Source organism: Musca vetustissima, unplaced genomic scaffold, assembly GCF_032173495.1.
Source record: "Musca vetustissima isolate MV318-11 ecotype Yass unplaced genomic scaffold, APGP_CSIRO_Mvet_v1 utg22774, whole genome shotgun sequence".
NCBI lineage: Eukaryota > Metazoa > Arthropoda > Insecta > Diptera > Muscidae > Musca > Musca vetustissima.
This window is the reverse complement of record NW_026887114.1, coordinates 10984-34606: the sequence shown is the minus strand read 5'-3', so window position 1 is coordinate 34606 and position 23623 is coordinate 10984. Positions and strand designations below refer to the sequence as shown.

Sequence of the window (23623 nt, the reverse complement as noted above, 5' to 3'; positions counted from 1 at the left end):
ACCCCATCATCCCTCGCCACCTCACATAGTCTAACAAATTATTAAAAAACCAAAAACTATTAACAAAAAAATAATTCTTAATTGGTAGCAAAATTAAAGTCAACTTCACTTTTGTGTTTGATAATTTATTTTTTTAATTTCATTATTTTGTATTTATATTTTTTCGATTTTTGTTCTTTTTGTTTTTTTACAGGCTGAGCCAAAGTTATAATTATAATTTTGTTAAAGCGTCTGATAGCAAAAAGACACCAGATACCAATAACAAAAATAGTTGATAAAATTTTCGAAAACCAACCCAGCCTTGTATTAAAGGATTAAGAAAAGTGTTCCAAAAAAAAAAAAAAAACGCTTACTTTCGAAATGCCTTTATTCGAAGAAATTAAAAGAAGCAACAACCACGGTATTCATTTATATAAAACCCAAAGAATTTGTATTTGTAAAGACATGAAAATGCCTTTGTACTTCATAGAATTAAGTTATACATATATATATATATAAAATATAAGTTGAAATAATTTATTTGAAAATAATAATAAAAAATATTTGAAAATTTAAAAGAAAATATAAATATGTGTAAATTTTCTTATTAAAAGTGGAAGTAAAAGGTTTGTATTTAAAAAAAAGATTTTTTTGTTTGAAAAATATTTTTAAAAAATCTACGTTTTCGTTGGCCTTTGAAAAAAATAAAATATTTTAAAAAATCTACGATAGATACCAAGCAACGGCTCTGATTGGCTTTAACATGACCTCCCAGTGGTGTCACCTGGGGTAACTATTTTCATCATCCATTGAAATAGTGAGCTAATATGTGCCGCGAGTTCACCCATAAGAGCTATAAAAATGGGTTGAGGCGTCGGGTTTGTTGCCCACACTCGGAAAACCCCTCTTGCTAAGAAAAAGAAAACCAAACCAAAACTTCTGATATCAAATAGTAGCGGTAAAGATACCCTAGAACCAATAATATATGACGGTATAGAGTGTATACCGCCTAGCCAAGATGAGGTCAGAATAGCAATCAATCGGCTGAAGAATAATAAAGTAGCAGGTGCCGATGGGCTACAAGCCGAACTATTCAAGACTGGTGGTCAGATGCTGGTAAGGAGCATGCACCAGCTGCTTAGTACAATTTGACTAGAGGAATGCATGCCCAATGATTGGATCCTCAGCATATTGTGTACCGTGCACAAAAAAGAGACAAGGCGATATGTGCCAACTATAGAGGATTTTGTCTCCTTCCTTCGCATATCCAGCGTACTGTGTGAACGACTTAAGCCAATGGTCAATGACATTATTGGACCATACCAATGCGACTTCAGACCTGACAAGTCCATCATTGACTAGGTTTTCACTCTACAATGTCTGCGTTCGGCATTCCTGCAAAATTAATTCGGCTATGCAGGATAACTTTAACTGGTACAAGATCAGCCGTTAAAGTCGGAAAGGACCTCTCGGAGCCCTTTAATATCGAACGAGGATTCAGACAAGGTGACAGTTTGTCGTATGACCTTTTTAACATCATTCTGGAAATGGTCATACGAGAGGCAAAGGTGACTAGAAATGGCACTCTGTACACCAAACAACACCAGTAACTCGCCTACGCCGATGACATCGACATAATGGGTCGAACATTGAGAGCGGTAACAGCCGCCTTGGAACAAATTGAAAATAAGTCTGCCAAAGTGGAAGGTCACGAATAAGATGGAATGATCAGGTGGAAGATATGATTGCCGAACATGGTCTATCAAATTGGAAAAACTGCGCAAAAGACCGACGCGCCTGGAAATCTTTTTTAAGCTCGGCTTATGGAACGAAAGTTCTGGCACAAGCCAGCTAAGTAAGTAAGCCAAGAGTATCTCGCTTTTACCGTGCTAACTTCCTCCCACATAATTGAAAAAAGTAGTGTATTTAATTGACTTACCGTTTTCACAGCTGTCTTATCGGAATTACCCAAAACCAAAGGACCTGATTGCCTATTTCCAGATCCTTGAGTCTCTGTAATTGATTTAATAGCATAACTGCCAAAAGTAGAGAAATGAGCTGATGTTGCGGCAGCTTTATTGAAAACAATTGGTGGTGGAATATCCATATGTTTCTCCGTGGGTGAATTCAAATAAATAATTTTCTAAAATAAACACGAGATTTTAGTACTAAATAAAATAATGTAATTTATATTAAACAAATTACCTGATCTTCAGTTAAGAAGTACAGCGTAGATTGAGCCTGCCAATCTAAATTAAGGGAACGCTGTTTGGGATAACGTCTGGGGATCCAAGCCATGCCATACAGCTGGGGCATATTGCGGCGCTGATAAATCGGCAAAGGAACATTGGGTTGGAAAATGTGTACTAAAAGAGGAAAATTTGAATATTAAAAATACTGCTAAATAAAAATATTTTAAAACCGACTTACATTCATCATTGGTGGTTACCACGGCCATTAGATTTGTCTGAGCATCAAATGTAACATGCTTGGCACTCAACTTCAATACGGACTGCAAACGAAGCGTCAATAAATTCCATATAAGTACACGACGTTCAGTACAAACGGCCACCAAATGACCATATTCTCCGGCAGCAAATTGCACATGCCTAATTTCAGCAATTGTGGGTTTTGGTGGTTCGGGTAGGACCTTAGTTTTAATCGGTTCCTTTTCGACAACCTTTTTACCCTGAGGTTGAACATTTTGATTCAGATTTAATAGACTCAGAAGAGGTACCAATTTATTGGTTATCGATACATCATAATTCCTTTGTCGCTTGGTGTGTTGTTCCAAACGATATTTAGCCTTGAAACGATCACTTTTGGCCAAACGATGTAAATCTTCATGCAGTGACTGTAAACGTTTTTGCTTTCTACGTTGATTTATGCTATTGTGTAAATAGTCAATAACCTTGGCGGTCATTTGGGGGTGAACCTTACAACCAATACCCAGCTTTTGATAGATCATAACCTTTTGGAATAGATTCAATTCATGCATTTGTAATATCCTCGAATACAGGGCCATTTTTTGTTTATCATCTAATTTTCCAACTGGTTTTGGGGTTTCTTCCTTTTTCGATGACTTGCGATTGTCTTCGACAGTTTTTTGTAATTCCTTGATCAAAGTCTCTTCATTCATTTCCAATAAATTACCAAATAATTTCATTAATTTATCACGTTTTTCTTTTAAATCGACTTTCGAGCCATTGACATTTTTTGTGGGTAATCTTATTTGGGCTTTGGTAACACAACCATCCATACCATTGGCTCCGGTTAGTGCTGCTTTTAATTTTAAATCTTCTGATTTATAAATACACAAGGTATTGCCAAATCCGGCAGCCAATAAGGAACCATCTTGGGAAAAGGAGATTGATTCCACTGGAAGATTTCTATACGATGTCTGGGCAATACAAAACCATGATTTGCCTTCTTTGTAAATGCTATCCGAATCATCTAAGCACCACATTTTAATGACATTATCCTCACCCACTGTGGCACACAATAAATTATCCACTTGATAGTCATTGGAGAATTCAATGGCCTTAAAACCACCCTCATGGGGTAATTCAATGTTGGTGTTTAGAGTGTAACTGAAATTAAAAATAAAGAAGATTAAATTAAGTCAAATTTAAATATTACGTCCAAAACTCCTACCGTTGTGTTTCCTCTTGATATTTCCAGAATTTCAAACGCAACTCGGGCAAATGTTCATTGTCATTGAATACTTCACCCGTGGCCAACCAATCAATGTTGAATGCGGCCTTTGTAACACGTATATCATAGAGTATACGATCACTTTCGGTGGACAAGAGATTTTGATTGACAATATTTAACTGTAATTAAAAAAAGAAAAATTAATATATTTACATCGATATTCTAAAAATGTCTCTCCTTAACTTACATTATAAAGAAAACTCTTTGTGTAGGTATTGTAGAACTGCAATGACCCCGTCCGACCATTCAATACCAAAGTATTTGTACGAGGATTTAAACGCAAACCCACCGGAAATTTACTATTTCCCGTTTTATCATCCACAATGTATGTGAACTCTTGCAGATTACTCAAAATCTTATTTTCAGTGCCAACAAATTGTACACCATTATCCACGGTGCAGACGGCAATTTGTGCATTATCTGGACTAACAACAAGATGTTGAATTTTAGATGCCATTCGTGGCAGAAATTGACGATATTCTGGGTTTTGTACATTCCATTTGACAAGGACAGCTTCCTCGCCACTGCTGTAAAAATTTGCTCCCGATACTGTAAAATGTATGCTAGTCACACGGGTGTGATGCCAATGGTAAAGGGACTGTAAAGAAAAATTTGGAAGTGGAATATAATTAAATTTTGCAAAAAAAAGGAAGAGCTGTTTGTGGAAATACTTACAGTTTTAATATCATGCTGGCTGGTAAATTCTCGCCATAGAAAAACTTTACCCGTTTCATCACCAGTGGCAAAACATTCTTCCGAGGGATGTTTTTGAAGGACGGTAATAGGAACTTTATGGGCATTTTTGAATCTATAATGAAAAAATTAAAACAAATATGGGTTAGTAAGGAAAATTCAATAAGAATGGTCTTCTATATGAAATGCCTTCTTAGAGTCTTTTTAGAGAAACCAAAATAGGCTTCTTAAAGAAGACCAAAAAAGTGTTCTTAGAGAAACCAAAATGGGCTTCTTGGAGAAGACTAAGAAGTTTATTTAGATAAGACCCAAAAGAAATTCTTAAAGAAGACCAAAGAGACAATCTTATAGATGACCAAAAGGTCTTTTTAAAGAAGACCAAAAGGTATTTTTTAAAGAAGAACAAGGCCAAAATTGCATTTTTAGTGAATAACAAAAAGGTTTTCTTAAAGAGAACCAGAAAGAGTTTTTAGAGAAGGCCATAATGAGTTCTTAGAGAAGTCATTAGACTTTTTAACAAATACTAAAAAGGGTTCCATAGAGAAGGCCAAAAGGAATTCATAAGAAAAAAAGGTAAACTAAGAAAACCAAAGGGTCTTCTTAGGGAAGACATAATATTGTTTTTTAGTGAAGGCCCAAAAGATCTTCTAATAGAAGATCAAAAGGGCTTCTAGAGGAAGACCAAAAAAGGTATTATGATAAGAAGATAAGAAGAACAGAAGTCTTTTGTATGGTCCTGAATTATACTATAGGGTGTTTTCTTATAATTATAATATTGATAATCAAATGGTCCTCTTAGAGAAGACCAAGTGGTCTTTCGAAAGGAAACCCAAATGGTATTTCCATAGAAGAGCAAAAGGCATTCCTAAAGAATACTTAATGATCTTCCTATAAGAGACCTAATTGCATTCTCATAGAAGAACCATGGCATAATTATGCCATCAGAAGAATAAACGGTCTTGAAATGTAGAAGATTCTATAGTCTTCCTATAGGAGACCAAATGGTCTTGCTATATAAGATGAAATGGCCTTCCTATAGAGAACCAAAATGACCTTCCTATAGAAGACCTGCTGGTAGAACAATTTTTTCCCCCATAGAAGAGCAAATAGTCTGCCACAGAAGACCAAATGGTGTTCTCATAGGAAAGGCTCAAATCAGATCTCCTCTTATAATTATATAAAAATATATTTGTCACCACTTACCTCTTATACGACCAATTCTTATAGTTGATAAAATAAACATAATAACCCTGGGCTATGACCAAATTTGGAAAATTCTTACTATCCACAGCCATTAGAGGTTTTTTCGCACTGAAAAAAAAATTAATTAATTTCTACACGAAATAATTATTTTGAATTCAATAGCAACTCACCCTAAATTGACATTCATTGGCACGGGTATAAATTTACCATCGACCCGATCGACCATACGCCAATGGACATTTGCCTTTGGCGCTCTCATGCACATAAATGCGTAAGACAATTTCGAATTACCCCATAAATTTAGAATTTGAAAATTTGTAACCACTGACACGCCATCAGCGTCCAATGTCATTTGCACTGTACTTTTCAGTTCACCAGTTTTCCATTCCCATGTTAATATTTCGCCCGATTGACTGCAGGCAATCAGAATTTCTTCATTATCCAATTCATAACAATAATCGGCTAGTGTGGTTGTGGCACCTTCCAGCTTGCGTACCAATTGCCCCGTAACTGTGGAATAGACATTTACGTATTTGCCCGATAGGAAGAGTAAATGCCTGTGGAAGAGGACAAAAACAAATTAGTTTTGTTATGCAAATTACACTGTCTGCTAGCCAAAAGAACTTACTCTCCAGTATTGCCATAAAGTGGTGGCTTTTCAATTATACTGCCTCCGGTTAGTTGCTCGAACTGCAGACGATCCTCGTTTTCAAAATTCATATTGATGGAATTTTATCACCTTCCTCTCCTCTGGGAATCAAATGTGGTTGTTATTGTTTTTAGTTTCACTGCCCTGTTGTGTTCCAAGGCTACTTTTATTGTGAATTTCTGTTATGTCCTCCAATTTGAGAGGATAACTAGTCTGGAGTTTAGTTATAAAATGTTAAAAAAGTTATTTTTATTTATTAATTCTTTTAATTTAATGCAAATTTAGCCAAAGTCTTGCTCCATCTAACGTCTGTGCTGCACGTGTTGATAGCCGTCTGCGAAGAACTATGCCGCTGAAAACAATGTTTACGTTGACGTCGTCGCTCACATATTGTGTAACGGCGTTATTAATTGAATAAACAGACAATTTTTTTTTTTGTGATCTCTGAAGCGAAATTAATAAATTTAATTTCAAATTTTTACACAATAAAATGAATAATAGAATTAGTCGTAGGCTGTGATAAACACGAACAAAATGGTATTAGAGAAAAGAATATAATAGGGGAAAAGAAAAATAATAGATTTTGGCGCCCAAACTACAGAAGTGGACCAGAAGGTCAGAATATTACCAAACCTGCGAAAAGGACTTAAGGGGTAAGCAGAATAGATCCGTTGGGCCTTCCGTCACGTTATTTTGTTGTAAATACAATAACCACAAGGAAACGATAGCTCTAACTCTTGAAGTTGATGTCAGAGTTAAAAATATTTTAACTTTTTTCGTTCGTTAACGCAAAAAATGAAGATGGTGACTGATACAGATAGCGTGTTGAGGATCTGGAAGGAACATTTTGCAAAGCTTCTGGTATCAAATAGTAGTGGCGAAGAAGAGATAACGGTATAGATTGTTTACCACATAGCCAATATGAGGTCAGAGCAACAGTTAAACTGCTGAATAACAATAAAGCAGCAGGTGCCGATGGATTATCAGCCGAACTATTCAAGACCGGTGGTACAATTTGGCTAGAGGAACGATTGGAACCTCAGCACCCGGTGTGTCGTGCCAAAAAAGAAGACAATACAATATGTGACAACCATAGAGGAATAAGTCTCCTTCCTACCACATATAAAGTGCTATTCAGCGTACTGTGAAACCGAATGATCAATGGTCAATGACATTATTGGATCGCACCAACACATGTTCAGGGCTGGCAATTCCACTATTGACCAGATTTTCACTCTGCACCAAATCCTGAAAAAAACCCACGAAAAACACATCGACGCATTCCACCTATTCGTCAACTATAAAACCGTATTCGACAGCCCTATCCGTTCCGACAAGGTGACGTTTTGTAGTGCGACCTTTTTAACATCCTGCTGGAAAAGGTCATACGAGATGCAAATATGAAACATAAATGGCACTGCCAAAGTGGGACTGAGAGTCAATGGCGAGAATACCAAGCTTATGGTATCAACGAGCAAGACGTCCAGTAGACTCACACCAACTGTGGAACTTAAAAACTACTGCTTCGGGGTAGTCAACGATTTTATATAACTTGGTACCGCCATAAATAAAACTAATGACATCAGTTTTGAAATTCGAAGGAGAATCCTGTTGGCCAACAGATGCTACTACGGTCTAAGTAAGCAATTCAGAAACAAGGCCACCTCTCGCCAGACCAAACTCATACTCTACAAGCGCTGATACTACCCGTGCTGTTATATGGATCTGAAGCATGCTTGCACAGATTAGACGTCACTTGTAGTGTTTGAGAGAAAATTTCTCCGAAAGATCTATGGACTGATCTGCGTTCTCGGACATTTTCTGCAAATATTTCGATTAATTGAAGACTGTTGCAGGTTCTGGAATAGAGCAAAAATCAATTGGCTTCCCAAACAACTATCAACAACGCCTATCAACTGCACACATTTGGTCTGTTCCCGTACTGCAATCTACTCAATTTTACTATTTTCTTCGATATCATAAAGGAAAATTCGTTATCGTAGTAAAAAAGTAGTAGATTCTTGCCGTACGGGAACAGACCGATTGTTTTCGATTACAAATTTGACTAGTCCAAAGTCGATCTATATAACCCTGGCAAAAAAGGTAAACAAAAATATTGAGAAAAAACTTTGTAGTGCAATATGTGTCGCGTAAATTGAAAAGCGTGAAAAAACAGCTAGCAACGTTTGCTGAAATAGAGGCGGCAGTGAGCCATAGCGACTTAACAACATTTTAATAGAAAAATTACAGTAATTTTCCGGATAGTTAACGGAAAAAATTATACTCCACAGTATAGAGTATACGTGTCCTATTAGCCTCCATTTGCCGATTGGTTAAAAATAGCCAATTGTCATAACCTGTCAACCACGAAGGCAGCGAAGACGACTGCGGCAGACGGATACTTAACAAAAAACGGCACACAGCACAAGGAAATAAGGGCAGCTTATATCAGTTTTATAGAAAATCACAAAATATATTTTTAAAATAAACAAAATTAATCATGCATCTTGCCACATCATCGAGCAGCAGGAGGAGAAAAAATGATTTTCAATCGATACTAGTCAGCATTTTTGCTATTCTACTGATAAGCCACTGCAGTTTGTATTCAGGTGGTGGTGGTGCGCAGGCAGCTGCCAACAACAATGATTTACAGGTCATCTATGCCATTAATGCCGGTGGCTATGATCACACCGATAAGTATGGCATACTGTATGAGGCTGACCCCTTGAATGTGGGCACCGCATCAGATTATGGCAATCATTTGTTGATAATCGGACGTGTCCCCGAACAGGATGAGGTACTTTATCGCACTGAACGTTATCACACCTCGACATTCGGTTATGATTTACCACTGGAGGGTGACGGCAATTATGCCTTGCTCTTGAAATTCTGTGAAGTCTATTTCAATGAGCCGAATAAGAAGGTGAGTAGTATGTCCATCACTAATGTGTGGAGTATTTTAAAATGTTTTTTCTCTTTTTATAGAATTTTTGATTGATATATGATATATATTTGTTATCGTCCCAGGTGAATTATAATATTTGCAAAATTGGAACACAATTGTTATCTTTCAAAGTCGATTTGATAGTCTGCAATTGCAAAAAATTTGTGGGCCGATATTAGGAAATACTACTGAATTTGACTAATTGAAGTATTCTGCTGCAATTTCATATGAGATTAATTCCTATAAATATACAAAAAAATCGTAGGATAGATTTTGTCCCAAAAAAGGTCAATGTCAAAAGGGCATAGTTTGTTTAATTTATTTCCCTCCACTATGAACACAAACGAAAAGCGGCTAGCACACCTATGATTTACAACAAACATTTTGTTCCTATTGTTGTTGTTGCTGAGCCATTAATAACACAACATAATCTAAAAAGGTAATCTATTAGCAATTATGTTCTAACATGCATACACAAAGCGGTTTATTAATGACCGAAGTAAACAGAAGGTGGTCTTAGATTCCAGTAAAATCAATGCTAGGAAATATTCTATAAAAAAGCTGGTTCATTAACAATAATAATTTTAAATCCAATCTAGGGATGGTCCCTTAAAAAACCTTGCCCTACTTTTGTACCTTGGAAGAATTTGCTCTACCTTTAAACCTTGAAAGAATTTGCTCTACCTTTGGACTTTGAAAAAATTCGCTCTACCTTTGGACCTTGAAAGAATTCGCTCTTCCTTTGGACCTTGAAAGAATTCACTCTAACTTTGGACCTTGAAAAAATATTCTTTAAAAAATCCACGCATTCTATAGACCCTTAAAAATATTCTTTAAAAAATCCACGCCTCCTATAGACCCTTAAAAATATTCTTTAAAAAATCTACGCCTTGTATTGGTCCTTGGAAAAATATTCTTTAAAAAATCTACGCCTTGTATTGGTCCTTGGAAAAATATTCTTTAAAAAATCTACGCCTTGTATTGGTCCTTGGAAAAATATTCTTTAAAAAATCCACGTCTTGTATTGGCCCTTGAAAAAATATTCTCGTTATCATGAAAATCTTTTTTAATCAATTTTTCTTTAAATTTCCAGGTTTTCGATGTCGTTCTCAATCGTCAACATGAAATCGTCTCGAATTTGGATATTTTCGCTCAAGTTGGTCGTGGCAGTGCCCACGATGAATATATATTCTTTACGGTGTCACGCGGTAAATTACACTATAAGGATGAAGTATCGGATATACGCAACAATGTGATACGCTTGGAATTTATTAAGGGTGCCTATGATAATCCCAAGATAAATGCCTTTGCTCTATTCAAGGGTGATGTTGAGAGAATACCCCGACTGCCGCCTATGCAAAATGAAATGAACACTGATGAAACGTATGAAGAAAAGAAACATGACATTAGCGGACATGCGGTAAATAAAAAATTAAAAACCAATTCGAAGAAAGTAATTGAAGAAGAGCAGGATCTGCTGAATGCCGAAGAAGATGATGAAGATATTATCGATGATGATGGCGATGAGGATGATATTGATAATTATGATAATGAGTCGGATGGCGATGATCTGGATAATGGGGCGAGGGAACGTCGCAATACGAAAACTAGTGGACCACGTCACCCGGATCCTTATGCCTCCGAGGATTCAATGATTATGATGCCGGTTATTGTGGCCATTGGCTGCTTCATACCATTGCTGTTTTGCCTGTGCAAGTTATGAGCTCTCGTGGATAGCATTTATGCAAGACTTACTTGGATTCCCTGTATTGCCATTGTGCCGTTGTCATAAAAAACACCTGTAGTCGTTCCGGCAAATTTATTAAATTATTATTTTTTTCGTATAGAGCTGTGTGTTTTTTGAGTTTTTATGATTTCGGTATATTTTGTAATTTATGTATGGGATGTGTGTGTGTACTGCCACTGCCACATTTCTTTCTTTATTTTCGTATCTTTTTTTCACAATGATCTTTTATGTTTATTTGCATAATTTTTTTCGGAAACAAAAGTACTTATAGCATTTATATATGTATGTATGAATATATACTCTAATTATTTTTATTTGTGTTTAACTTTATTTTTCTACTACTACAACTACTGAGAATAAGTTCCTTGATTTAAGTTAATTATTTTATTTTGGGTTGTATTTATTCCAATTTAAATTTGAATTGAAGCACTTTGTTTTAGAAGCACTTTAATTTTGTTCCTCGGTTTTGCGCTTAAAGAAAAAATCTAGTACATGACATGATACGTTTTGTATATATACATATGCGTATATATATTTACTCGTATATCATCAAAAAAATATGCTGAGAATTTATAGTATGAAAAACAAGAAAAAAGAAAATGTTTATTTAAATTTAGCTAAAACAAATTGACAAAGAAGAAAAGAAAAACTGAAATATTAAAATAAAATGTTGACTTAGTAATGGCAAAAATAAAACTTTTTATTCTTTAAAAAATCCACGCCTTGTTTAGACCCTTGAAAAAATATTCTTTAAAAAATCCACGCCTTGTTTAGACCCTTGAAAAAATATTCTTTAAAAAATCCACGCCTTGTTTAGACCCTTGAAAAAATATTCTTTAAAAAATCCACGCCTTGTTTAGACCCTTGAAAAAATATTCTTTAAAAAATCCACGCCTTGTTTAGACCCTTGAAAAAATATTCTTTAAAAAATCCACGCCTTGTTTAGACCCTTGAAAAAATATTCTTTAAAAAATCCACGCCTTGTTTAGACCCTTGAAAAAATATTCTTTAAAAAATCCACGCCTTGTTTAGACCCTTGAAAAAATATTCTTTAAAAAATCCACGCCTTGTTTAGACCCTTGAAAAAATATTCTTTAAAAAATCCACGCCTTGTTTAGACCCTTGAAAAAATATTCTTTAAAAAATCCACGCCTTGTTTAGACCCTTGAAAAAATATTCTTTAAAAAATCCACGCCTTGTTTAGACCCTTGAAAAAATATTCTTTAAAAAATCCACGCCTTGTTTAGACCCTTGAAAAAATATTCTTTAAAAAATCCACGCCTTTTTTAGACCCTTGAAAAAATATTCTTTAAAAAATCCACGCCTTGTTTAGACCCTTGAAAAAATATTCTTTAAAAAATCCACGCCTTGTTTAGACCCTTGAAAAAATATTCTTTAAAAAATCCACGCCTTGTTTAGACCCTGAAAAAATATTCTTTAAAAAATCCACGCCTTGTTTAGACCCTGAAAAAATATTCTTTAAAAATCCACGCCTTGTTTAGACCCTTGAAAAATTTTTCTTTAAAAAATCCACGCCTTGTATGGATGCCTAAAAAATATTCTTTAAAAATTCCACGCCTTGTATGGATGCTTAAAAAAATATTCTTTAAAAATTCCACGCCTTGTATGGATGCTTAAAAAAATATTCTTTAAAAAATCCACGCCTTGTATGGATGCTTAAAAAATATTCTTTAAAAAATCAACGCCTTAGATAGGCCCTGAAAACCTATTCGATAAAAAATCCACGCCTTAGATAGGTCTTGAAAAAATATTCTTTAAAAATCCACGCCTTAGATAGGCCTTGAAAAAATATTCTTTTAGAAATCCATGCCTTAGATAGGCCTTGAAAAAATATTCTTTAAAAATCCCCGCCTTTGGACAACTCCTTTTAAAGGTATGTGTGTGTGCTTTTTCTTTTTGCTTGATTTATTTATTTTCTTATTTAAAAAATGGTTACATTTTTGTGGAGAATCCGGTATCCTAAAACAAAGACAACGAAACAAAAAACATATGTATATACGAAGTACTAATTCTAATGGCGATCGATGAAGATGACAAATCTTAAGCTATAAATCAATAATGGAAATGATGTTCAGAGATAGATCGGGATTATTACAATCAAATTCTTAAATAGTCTAAAGCATGGCCTACAAATGCCAAAGGCCAACACTATGTTGCCAAAATTTGTTTGCGTCCTGCACACTGGGGACCACACAGAACAATATCAGCATATATCAGACGATCTCGACTGAATACCAAATTTTTCACATTTTCAAATGTGGCCATAGCGGCTCGCTCCAGTACGGCATCACCATAACACAATTTGCCACAGGCACATTTTGGGGCTTCCGACAGAATATCGACCAATATCCAAGGTAATGTAGCTGGAGAATAAGGCAGTTTATGTTGACAGACGACACGGGCAGCTTGTAACCACAACGGCGAACAATTGTATAAATTTTGTACACCTGATGAGGGGCCCGATGATGATGACTTTACATCTAAATCATATTCTTTAAGTTCTTGAAAGTTATTACCCCAAACATCTAACATTTCGAGTGGGATGATATTAAATGCTGCCGGTAATGATTCCAATTTGTTAATGGATAAATGGACAAAACGTAAACTTCGCATGCGTCGTATACCTTGTGGCAGACGTATCAGTTGGTTATTGTTCAACTTTAAGGTGACTAGCTTTTCATATTTGATAAGGGGTGGTGGAAAATATTCCAATTTATTTGCCGATAAGTCAAGATCTTTTAGCGAAGCCTGTATGGTTTTACCCTTCATCCATTGCCAGGCATTTTTATCTCCCAAATTATTGTTGCTTAAATTCAATTCGACCAGGGCCAAACGTCCCAGTTCATTGGGTATCTGAAATTATAAAAAAGAAGAAATGAAAACAATTCAAATCGAGATTAATTTTGGCACTGCCAAACTCTTCGTACTTAAGTTCTGCGACGAATATTTAGAAATCATAAAAGTGCTATGGTTCCAACAAATCTCCAAACTTACCTTCTCAATGGTGTTGTAGCTCAAATTCAGCGTTGTTAAATTCCTCAGCGAACACATATCATAGGTGACCTTACACAGCTTGATGCCCGTTATGGTCAACGACTTGAGAGTCCTTGGGAAGCCTTTTGTCGGATAATCTCCACGACTTGTGATGTTCATCTTCGTCTGTGGTTGCGACTTTTGTGGTATTGCCGTTGCTGAGGCAATATTCATTCGTAAATTAATAGAATCCTTACCCTCTAAGCCCAGCTTTAGAGTTTGTAAGAATCCCTTCAGCTGGATAGGATCACATTTAATCATAAGATTCTCAGCTGGTTGTTTGAAGCTGATGGTAGCCTTTCCATCTTTCAGGAATTTCGTGAACATTTTCTCAATGTTATTTTTCACCTTGTAGCGAACACCATTCTTTTCCTGCGGTGTAAACAGGATGATTTCCAAATCTTTATTACTTTCGCCATTGTGATCCTTTGCCGTGGTATTGAAACCCACTGCCAGAGTGGCCTTTACCATTCGGGGTGTTTTATTGGCCTGGGTAAGACGATTTTGGACTTGAGTTTCGCAGAGGATTTTCATTTTTCTGTTGTTGTTTCGGATGCGTCTTTTGGCTTGCCGTGCTTTGTTGGAATTGTTGCTGTTGTTGTCATTTATTAGTTCACAGGTGATGTATTTATAACAAGGATATTGTTCTTTCCTTTATTTATTGTTTATTACAAATTAAACAAAAGCTTTGTTTTTATTTTTACGAGGAGGGCAATGTTTGCAATGTTTTCTTTCCACAAAAACTCAAAGCCTTCCATGAAAAACCTTCCGCCGTAGTAACAAGAAACAATGAATTTCGCAAAAAAAAATATGGTCAATAAAGAGTAGGAATCAAAACAAAAATAATAATAATACGAGTGAAAATTGGCGCTGGAATTTAGGGGTATATAAATTGACAAAGTTCTACCAAAATCAGCTGTTATTTGCATTGTACCACTCTCTCTCGCTCTCTCATTAACGTTGTTTCCACTGACTCTCAAACTGTATGCTGTAGACGTTTAAATAGAGCAGCCAATCATTTGGTGTAGCTTTAAAACTGTCAAATACCATCGCATAACTGTTGTTTTGTTTGATTTTGTTTAATTTTGCTCAGTCGACATTGGGGAATTGTTGTGTTTGGCAAATAATTTTGTGAAAATTGATAAACTATTGTGAAATACTTTAAAATAATTATGGAAAATGAACGGAAAACAGTTAGTGCGTGTTTAAATCGTTGTAAAATATATGTGTGAATATGGAAAATCGAGGAACAATGAATATGACTCTGGTATGTTTGCAAAAATTTATAAAATTTTTATAATTTTCAAGTTATTCTTAAATAACACTATATTTAACTTTTATTTCTACATTTTTTTGAACCATGGAAGCAAATTCCTTAACAAAACTGACTATGATCAATAAGATCGCTTAATCAGTATTTTATAGTTGTTCAAATATATATTGCCAGCTTCCGGATAACCTCTTAATTGCGGCTTAAGGCAAAATTAAGTCTGGGCCATAGATCATGAACATGTTCTGCTGGTAAAAATGTATATTTTCTCGAAATATTTTTTGTCCTAAACATGCCCACATTTTCACACAGATGTGGAATTGTGGGTCTTAATTACTCAAAGGCTATCGCAGACAAGTTTACTAATAAATCCCAGGGTCAAGGTTGACCACTTGGTTCCTGGAGGTGAATTTTACAATAGGTTAAATGATGTTCAGCCTTGCCGCTCAGCAGCTGCTTTCTCTTAGCGAGCCTTGGCCCATTGTGTCCTTTCAGAGTAAATGAAAGGAGTAGATAGAAAAAGGAAAAAGAAAAAAATCCACTATGTGATATCCCAATTGTATAACAACACGGCAGTGAACTGTTTTGATTCATTGGGCTTTTCTTGGTGACTGTAATGAGGTGACATCTCAGGCCAGATGGATATTTAAGTTCTCATCGAAATAATTTTTATCGGCCCCATATTTATTTTGTGATTTTTGGGCATATAATTTTAGCCACAAAATTACTGTTAATCACGAACCGCTTTTGAGCTAATAATAGTGCATGGCTTAAGGGCCGTCGGATTATCGACATATATAGTAACCGGTCCTATGTTATCGGCAGTAAGTGTTTTGACTTGAGGATTTCTGCTTGAAAACGCTGCAAATGAGTTATAGATTGCTAGTTACCTGCAGTAAAAGGAAGTATAATCACTGATGTGACTACTTCTCTCCAAGAAGTCCCCCCCCCCCAACATTCAGGGACTTCCAGGCATCCATTTCCCGGAGCCTCAGATGTGCCCTGGAATTTAATAATGTCGAATAATGGGGAACATTCGACATGTTTTGTACTTTTCTAACCGAATTGACTCTAATTTGGCTAACAATTTGTAAAATCTTCCTACCAAAATTTACCATCCTAAGGTTGAAGGTCCCGAATGATTATATCCTACACAACTATTTTGTCAGGGTATTATAGATTTGTCCAGCCCCAAGAGTTTGTAACGCAGCGAAATAATGGTCCTAGACCCACCTTTAAGAATACCGATCATCATATCTCGACTAGCTGAGTCGATCTAGACATGTGTGTTTGTCCGTCTGTCCATTATAATTTGTAAACACGATACAGTCCACAGTTATGGAACACTTTTCATGAAATTTTGCATGTAGGATGGATTCTGGCCAATGAAGATCCCTATTGTTTTTGGTAAAGATCGGTTAATATTTGGGAGATTAAATGGGCCATCCCCTGGTCGCTCCTGAGACCGCAATTATGGCCCGAACATCGAAAAAATGGAGAAGGGGATCGGGCCAAAGATTGGCCAATATTTAGCGGGTCAAATAGACCCTGACTTTTGTGTGAAAAATTACAAAATTTGTATTCTAGACATAGACCCGAGATGTTGATAGTGTATCCAAGAGGAGTGGTTGACCTTTAAATTAATACCAATTATATTGTCGCATGTGGGAGTTACACTTAAATATTTGCAGGTGCTTATGTATTCAGATAGTATGTAGGAACCCATTACCATACTGGAGGGCGGAAATATAGCGCCGTTATGGTTAAGGGCAAATCTATAATTTTCGGTGATGATCAAATAATCATTTTGGGATAAAGTGAACCGAAAACTAATTTGTTTTTGTGTTTCGTAGAGTCGATCTATGGGCCACAATTATAAGCCGAACATTGCAACACAACATACGGTGGAGGGAATCTGGCAATATTCGGAAAATATGTCAGTGAAAATATGTCAGTTTTTCAATCGTTTTTATCGTTTTTCAATTTCAAGAACACAAACAACTGTGCATATAATGACACATTTTTTTTTTAAATTTTGCGACTTTTTTATAATAAACGCATTTCTATGCGGTACAAAAAGTCACCAGATTTAAAAAAGTGCCATTATATGCACAGTTGTTTTTGTACTTGAAATTGAAAAGCGGCCAAAATGATCGCCGTCGGCAATCTAGTGTTAAATTGTCTACATCATGGTGGAAGGTATTAAAAATTTAGCCCGGCAGGACTTAACGGCGTTTTTACATGTTCTATATAAAGGTTATTCAACGTAAGCATATGAATGCGCTCTTTAATTGTTTAAAGATTCAAAAAGTATAAAACAAGAAGAAGTTTGAAGGTTGAAATTTAAATCGTTATCTAACAAAACCATTTTAAAGTCACAATAGTGTCCCCCATGTTTAAATCAAATAGTTCCTAATACCACTTGAACTCTTCACTACTTTTGTATGTGATAATGATGGGGTTTGACCCACAAAATCTTCTAGCTTTTAAATACAAATGAACAAATATTAGGGGAATAACAAGAACTGCTGCTGTTGCTGATACTTTAAGTAAATATTTTAAATGGTTATCTTTTGTTTATGGATCCCTTCCTCTCCCTTCTGTCTGTTTCAGATATTTATTTATCCTTATACGAGTCTCCTCCGCTCTGACATTGACAGTCAAATGGGGTAAAACAAACAGAAAAATTGCGGGGAAAAAATCAAGATATGAACGAATTGGCAAAGTTCTTTTGTAACCCTTTAAGCTCTTTACCCAATATCCTTGTGCAATAAAAAAGGGATACTTTTTGCTATCGCAAAAAAAAAAAAATAGAAAAAGGTTGGAGTGTGTAGGATTTTTTTATTGTTGCTATAATAATATTTTGTTTGTTAGTCGATGTGGGTAAATATTAGATTGTCTGAGAGAAGACAACAACAAATGTGGGTGAATAGCTTTTGTTGCCCATATGCTTTGTTGTTATTTGTGTATGTTGCTTTCGGTTAGTGGATTTGGTTTTCATTCAATGTCAATATGGCAATGGGATATCTTTTTGAGTAGTGTTAATGCCGCGTTTATCTTTAAGGAAATTAAAGTTGTGATTTTGAGATTACGGAACACTTTAAATAAGAGGCGAAATTGAAGTGATTTCAACTCCACAGATGATCATAGAACTATCGAACTGTTTTCTATATTCCATCTATTTTTAATTGAAGTTGTGTCGATTTAACGTTTCACTTTTTGATTTAATTTGCATTTTAAATCATTTTCTTTTAAATTTATTTATTTTTTTTAATTTTGACCATTGACCCTTGGCAAAAAAGGTCAGAATGTGAACTATGATCTGCTGCTGCCGTTTTATTATTAGTAGTTCATAATGTCAGAGAGTATTTGTCACTTCCGGTCCGGTACGGTTCTCTACCACCGTTCAGTGTGTCTTTTGACCACATTTATGACTTTTGCGGAAATACATATGTCAGAAACAAAATCCATGTATGATTTTAATGCTACTACCCTACATACATACATACATGGACATTATGACAAAAAGGACTCCACTTATATATACAAATAAATTGTCAGTAGCGAGATGAAAATAAAAGCAAACTACAGATATGACCGACCACACATATAAACGTAGCAATGAATGTTATTAATGAGCTGTGTTCTGAACATTGGGATGTAATGTCAAAAATACATGCAAAAATATAATTTTTGGAAATTTTATAGAAATCAGAAATTGGTTGTTGTTATAATTAGGATTTGAAGAGGGTAGTCGGAGAAATTGTTTCACCTCTATTGGGTTTTGCCATAAGTCTATAGATATATAGGCAATAGACTTGTAAGCTCGGACGGACAATGGAATAGATGGTGTGAGTCGTGAGGGCTTTGCTGGCATATGGGTCACCCATTTACAATTTCGAGTGTAATGCTCTCTCGAGACGAATCGAGAACATTGTTCTACCCAGATCATAGTTGCGCCAGAATCTAGGAAGAAACCTCTCACTATCTAAAATTGCAGGAGGGCGTTCGAGTAGTACTTTGTTGTATCTGTAGTCATTTATATGGCTTCGGAGAACGCCTGTTGATGAACAGATTTCATCGCGTTCGCTATCGACAATCTGCTGACGTCCGATGGAATGACGTATTTTATGGTTTCACGATAGCACCTAAAGTACTGACGGAGTCGTGGATGTGGATCAGCCATCACTGTATGATGGTTGGGATTATATATAGCATGTATAACGAGAGGTTTTATTTAAGGCACGATAACTCAAAAACTAATAATCCAATCGGTTCCAAATTTTTACATCTTTCTCTGGGAGTGTGTAGCTATCGTATGAACTGGGATAAAGCCAATCGACGGAGATCTTCCTTTTTTAACTTAGTTTGTGGTCAAAAATAGGCGATTTTCAACAAAAGAATTTTCAAAGTTCCCCCATTTTGTTAATTGTTATGCGAAGTCAATAATCCTAGTCCATACGAGAGCCAGACATTTACTCTTTCTAACACAGTTGGAATTTTCTATCCAACGATCAATCAGATCCTTTCCGAAACCCCTGCGTGGGTGTGTTCTTTCCACTACATGATAGTTGGGATTGACACATCAAGATATTGTAAATGTCCATTCCGTTACCAACACTGCGAAATATTCGTCCCATAAATAATATATTCTTAGTAGGGAAGCATTTGGTGGATTGGTTTTGTTGCTCGGAAAAGGCGTGACTCACAGACGGATAGACCTTTTTCGCACTTTCCTTGTGAACGATCTAGACACGTAATTATCCACCTTTGCATTGGTGAATAGTGTACATTATCTATCTTCATGTAAGGACCTCGAAGGAATCTAATCGTAGGTCGTGATTTATTAGAGATTCGTGACTCCAATTCCCCAGTCGTAATTGGGTTACTCTGAGTTTTATCCTACAGTGAGGGGTTGAATTCCTTGTAAACTTCGGACTGAACTTGAGATTTGTCTTGATTCCTTGTCCTTCCCGCACGTTGCATGGTTTTGCTTAGAACATCGGCTCCTTCAGGATCCGTTGGATTGTGCAGAGGATCGTTTCCAGGATTGTGTTGATGTCTTCATGTATAATAGGATTAGAAAAATCGATAGAAAGTTCCGCAAACCGGGGATGTTTAATAAAATATTCCTAATCAGATTTATAAAAAAATGGGAATTCAAAATACGAACCAAAATTCTTTACAAATCTACTCTTGTAGCATGGACAGGCGTAGTTATTTCTATAGAAAAAAAAACTGTTTCAAGTAGGCGGAGCAATTTACACGCGCATATTTCAAATCATCATTGAGAAAAAGTCTTTAAAAATCCACGATTTTAGTATAGATGAGCTCTTAAGAAAATGCTCTGAGAATTTTTCAGAGCCTGCGTTTTTTGTGGAAAAAGCTCTCCTCATGGACATGAAGAATACATAAAAGTCACAAGGATCGGAGGCTTATTTATTGAAAAAAAAACAGTTCTTAGAGACGGAGAATTTTCATGCGCTAAGCCTTATGAGGGTAGTTATATACACTTTGCTACGTCAAAAATATGCCTCATTGAAATATTGATTTTTCTTTGGGCCAAATCCATTACAGAGAATTTGGAGTATATTTATAAATGTCCGTCTGTCTGTGCACATGATAACTCTCGAAGGTCATTCAAACTTCGCACACGAATATAGATCAAGTTCGAAGATGGAGGATTCGGTGGCTCCCACAAAATTGTCAAAATTGTACTGAAAATACAAAAAATTCGAATCATGCGAACGGACTAATAATTAAACATTGAGTATTAACCATGACAATATAATTTTGAAAGGTGTGACAATATAAGAATGAGTGATCGATACACCCCCCACACAAACAGCAAAAATGTTGTAATTTTTATATCTCATACATAGATTAAGTCCGCAGATGGAACTCGTTGGTCTATTCCTTCTGGTACCTCCCACAATATCAAGCGAATTGAATGTCCGATTTGATTCAAACATTTTATTTTGTAATACCTTTTACCAAACCTACATATAGTCCGAATATGGAACCCCTCGTTCCACTCTCTTTGGTGCCACCCAATAATTCTATGATTTCCGGCAGGCTGAGGGTATATATCTGTCGGCAGATATATACCCCTTGTTTATAGAAAATATGGTACTCGAGCGTTTTTGTTAATTTTTCTACATACAGTTTTTTTTAGAAAATTGCTCTTGTTTTTGATACTTTTGATAGAGGATCTCATCAGCCGTTCCAACCGACTTTAACCTTCCTAAATGTAATTTTTGCCAACTCACATTGAAAACATCTAGATAAAATGCAAAAATTGTGTTTTTGTCACGATTGTCCTTTATATGATGATGTTGTTGTTGTGTACGAGTATTGTTCATTTTTTATCATATCATAAAGAAACAAAAGTCAAAAGAAACGAATACATTTTCATATCATCTTTTTTATGTTTATTATTTATTTCTTTGTACCAAACAAGTCAAGAAAAAAACTTTGGAACGAGCCACTCGCTCACTCACTCAGTGATTAGCCACTGAGGGGGTAAACTACTCTATGAAGAATAATTTTCTTAACAAATAAATTTCAGGAACATACGTCGTTCAAATGGACATGGTAGATGACAACAACGAAGAAATAATAAAAAATATGAAGCAGACACACACTCTCACATTATGCAGATAAAATTTGTTTTTGCAAGAAAAATTTGTTTATGAAAAACAGCAACTTCGACTCGACATAAAACAGAATGAAGATAGATGGCTGTAGTGGTATCTTGTGGCCAACGGAAAAAAGGTCCTACACACAACAGTGGCAATAAGTTGTGAGGAATTAAAAAAACAGCTTCTGAAAGGGATAAAGGGTGTTGCTGGATATGTAGGAGATGAAAGAATCTGTAACCATAATAAGAAAATTTTCAAAATCTTTGTAGGTTCCCAAATGTGACGGAAGTTAATCCAGCCTTTCTAAGTAATAATTTCTCCCATAATTCCCTGACTTCGCCTCAATATGGTATGTTTCTAGGAACCTAGATTGCTATCAATCTGAGGTCCTCTTTTATAAATTTTCCTTCGAATTTTTAATATTATTTATTTTTCCTTTTTTATTATTTGTGATATTCCATTTACTCCTGGCCACTCTACCCTTCAACAGTTTTTCTTCCAATTGTTCCTTGTCGGCTGTTGCTTGGTAGTCACTTCCAAAGTAATCCACTCAAAACATCAGCTAGCTAGCTATCTATGCAAATATGAGTGTGTGTGTTCGTGTTTGTGTGTAGATTCATCATAAAACTTGATTATGAAAATTTTATTTTGATGGTCCCTCGAACCGAAAAGTTATGTTAAAGGAAATGACACAAGAAAAAGAAGAGAAAACAACAGCAGCAACTCATATATAACATAAAATGTTCAACAGTGTCCCTCTTCAGAAAAATAAATGAATATAAAATATACTTCTCCACATAGATATCAGATGTTAATGTGCATAAGTAAGTAAGAAAATTTACTTGGAAAATGATGAGGGAATTTTTAAAGTGTTACGAGGGAAGGGTGACGTAGGGGATGATAGATACCAAGCAAAGGCTCTGATTGACTGGGAACGTCCAGGCTTATCTTGGTCCATCTCTCATCTGAGGTAGGTATTTTCATCACCCGTTGAAATAGTGAGCTGATATGTGCCGCGAGTTAACCCATAAGAGCTATAAAAAATGGGTTGAGGCGTCGGGTTAATTGCCCACACTCATAGAACCCTCCTACTGTGGAAAATCAACATAAAAAACCAACATCTCCTCCCCCCAATGTTGACGACCCCCGCAAACGTATAAAGAACCACGAAAGGCGAATCTGCACTTGAAATATGCGCCGATAGTATTGCCTTACAGAAAGGGTCTTACGTAAGTAAATCTGATGATTACGCCCTGTATTATAGCTGCCATGAAACGAGACATGAATTTGGCTGTGGATTAATGGTTAACAGGAGAATGAAAGACCTCGTCTCCAGATTCACTCCAGTATGTGGACGAATTGCTATAATCCGTATAAAAACGATGTTCTTCTACATCAGACGAAGATGAACAGACCAAATACATTTTTTACGGGCGCCTAGAAATTGCATATGACCGCTGTCCTGGCCATGACATGAATTTGGCTGCGGATTAATGGTTAACAGGAGAATAAAAGACCTCGTCTTCAGATTCACTACAGTAGATGGACGAATTGCTATAATCCGTATAAAAACGATGTTCTTCTACATCAGACGAAGATGAACAGACCAAATACATTTTTTACGGGCCCCTAGAAACTGCATATGTCCGCTGCCCTGGCCATGACATTAAAATTCTACTAAGATATTTTAATGCAAAAATCCGAAGGGAAAATACTTTTGGCACCACCG

At 35.8% G+C, this 23623-nt stretch overlaps 3 protein-coding genes across 3 annotated transcripts; 1 reads left to right on the top strand and 2 right to left on the bottom strand.

Annotated features, from left to right (window-relative positions):
- Positions 1 to 222: 222 nt before the first annotated feature.
- LOC133334674 (WD repeat-containing protein 75) lies at positions 223 to 6311 on the bottom strand. The gene is made up of 10 exons (XM_061543006.1): positions 6218 to 6311; positions 5760 to 6146; positions 5590 to 5697; positions 4369 to 4501; positions 3881 to 4291; positions 3634 to 3812; positions 2410 to 3569; positions 2185 to 2345; positions 1865 to 2122; positions 223 to 231 (listed from the first exon to the last, which is right to left on the bottom strand). Exons 1-10 carry the CDS (start codon positions 6307 to 6309, stop codon positions 223 to 225), a joined length of 2898 nt encoding a protein of 965 aa, XP_061398990.1. The 5' UTR covers positions 6310 to 6311.
- Positions 6312 to 8738: 2427 nt separating this feature from the next.
- LOC133334673 (malectin) lies at positions 8739 to 10973 on the top strand. The gene is made up of 2 exons (XM_061543005.1): positions 8739 to 9161; positions 10276 to 10973. The coding sequence occupies exons 1-2, from the start codon at positions 8739 to 8741 to the stop codon at positions 10903 to 10905; spliced, it is 1053 nt and encodes a 350-aa protein (XP_061398989.1). The 3' UTR covers positions 10906 to 10973.
- A 2072-nt stretch (positions 10974 to 13045) lies between these two features.
- LOC133334685 (leucine-rich repeat protein 1-like) lies at positions 13046 to 14517 on the bottom strand. Its single transcript, XM_061543017.1, has 2 exons — positions 13945 to 14517; positions 13046 to 13803 (listed from the first exon to the last, which is right to left on the bottom strand). Exons 1-2 carry the CDS (start codon positions 14515 to 14517, stop codon positions 13099 to 13101), a joined length of 1278 nt encoding a protein of 425 aa, XP_061399001.1. The 3' UTR covers positions 13046 to 13098.
- Positions 14518 to 23623: the final 9106 nt, after the last annotated feature.

Excerpts from the sequence above, each read along its gene's own strand:
- LOC133334673 (XM_061543005.1), top strand. The coding sequence starts at position 8,739 with ATGCATCTTGCCACATCATCGAGCAGCAGGAGGAGAAAAAATGATTTT. Across the intron at positions 9,162-10,275 it reads TCAATGAGCCGAATAAGAAG|GTTTTCGATGTCGTTCTCAA; the intron begins GTGAGTAGTATG and ends TTAAATTTCCAG.
- LOC133334674 (XM_061543006.1), bottom strand. The coding sequence starts at position 6,309 with ATGAATTTTGAAAACGAGGATCGTCTGCAGTTCGAGCAACTAACCGGA. Across the intron at positions 4,292-4,368 it reads GCCAGCATGATATTAAAACT|TCCCTTTACCATTGGCATCA; the intron begins GTAAGTATTTCC and ends TTTTCTTTACAG. Across the intron at positions 2,346-2,409 it reads GGTAACCACCAATGATGAAT|TACACATTTTCCAACCCAAT; the intron begins GTAAGTCGGTTT and ends TTCCTCTTTTAG.
- LOC133334685 (XM_061543017.1), bottom strand. The coding sequence starts at position 14,517 with ATGAAAATCCTCTGCGAAACTCAAGTCCAAAATCGTCTTACCCAGGCC. Across the intron at positions 13,804-13,944 it reads GCTACAACACCATTGAGAAG|ATACCCAATGAACTGGGACG; the intron begins GTAAGTTTGGAG and ends TTATAATTTCAG.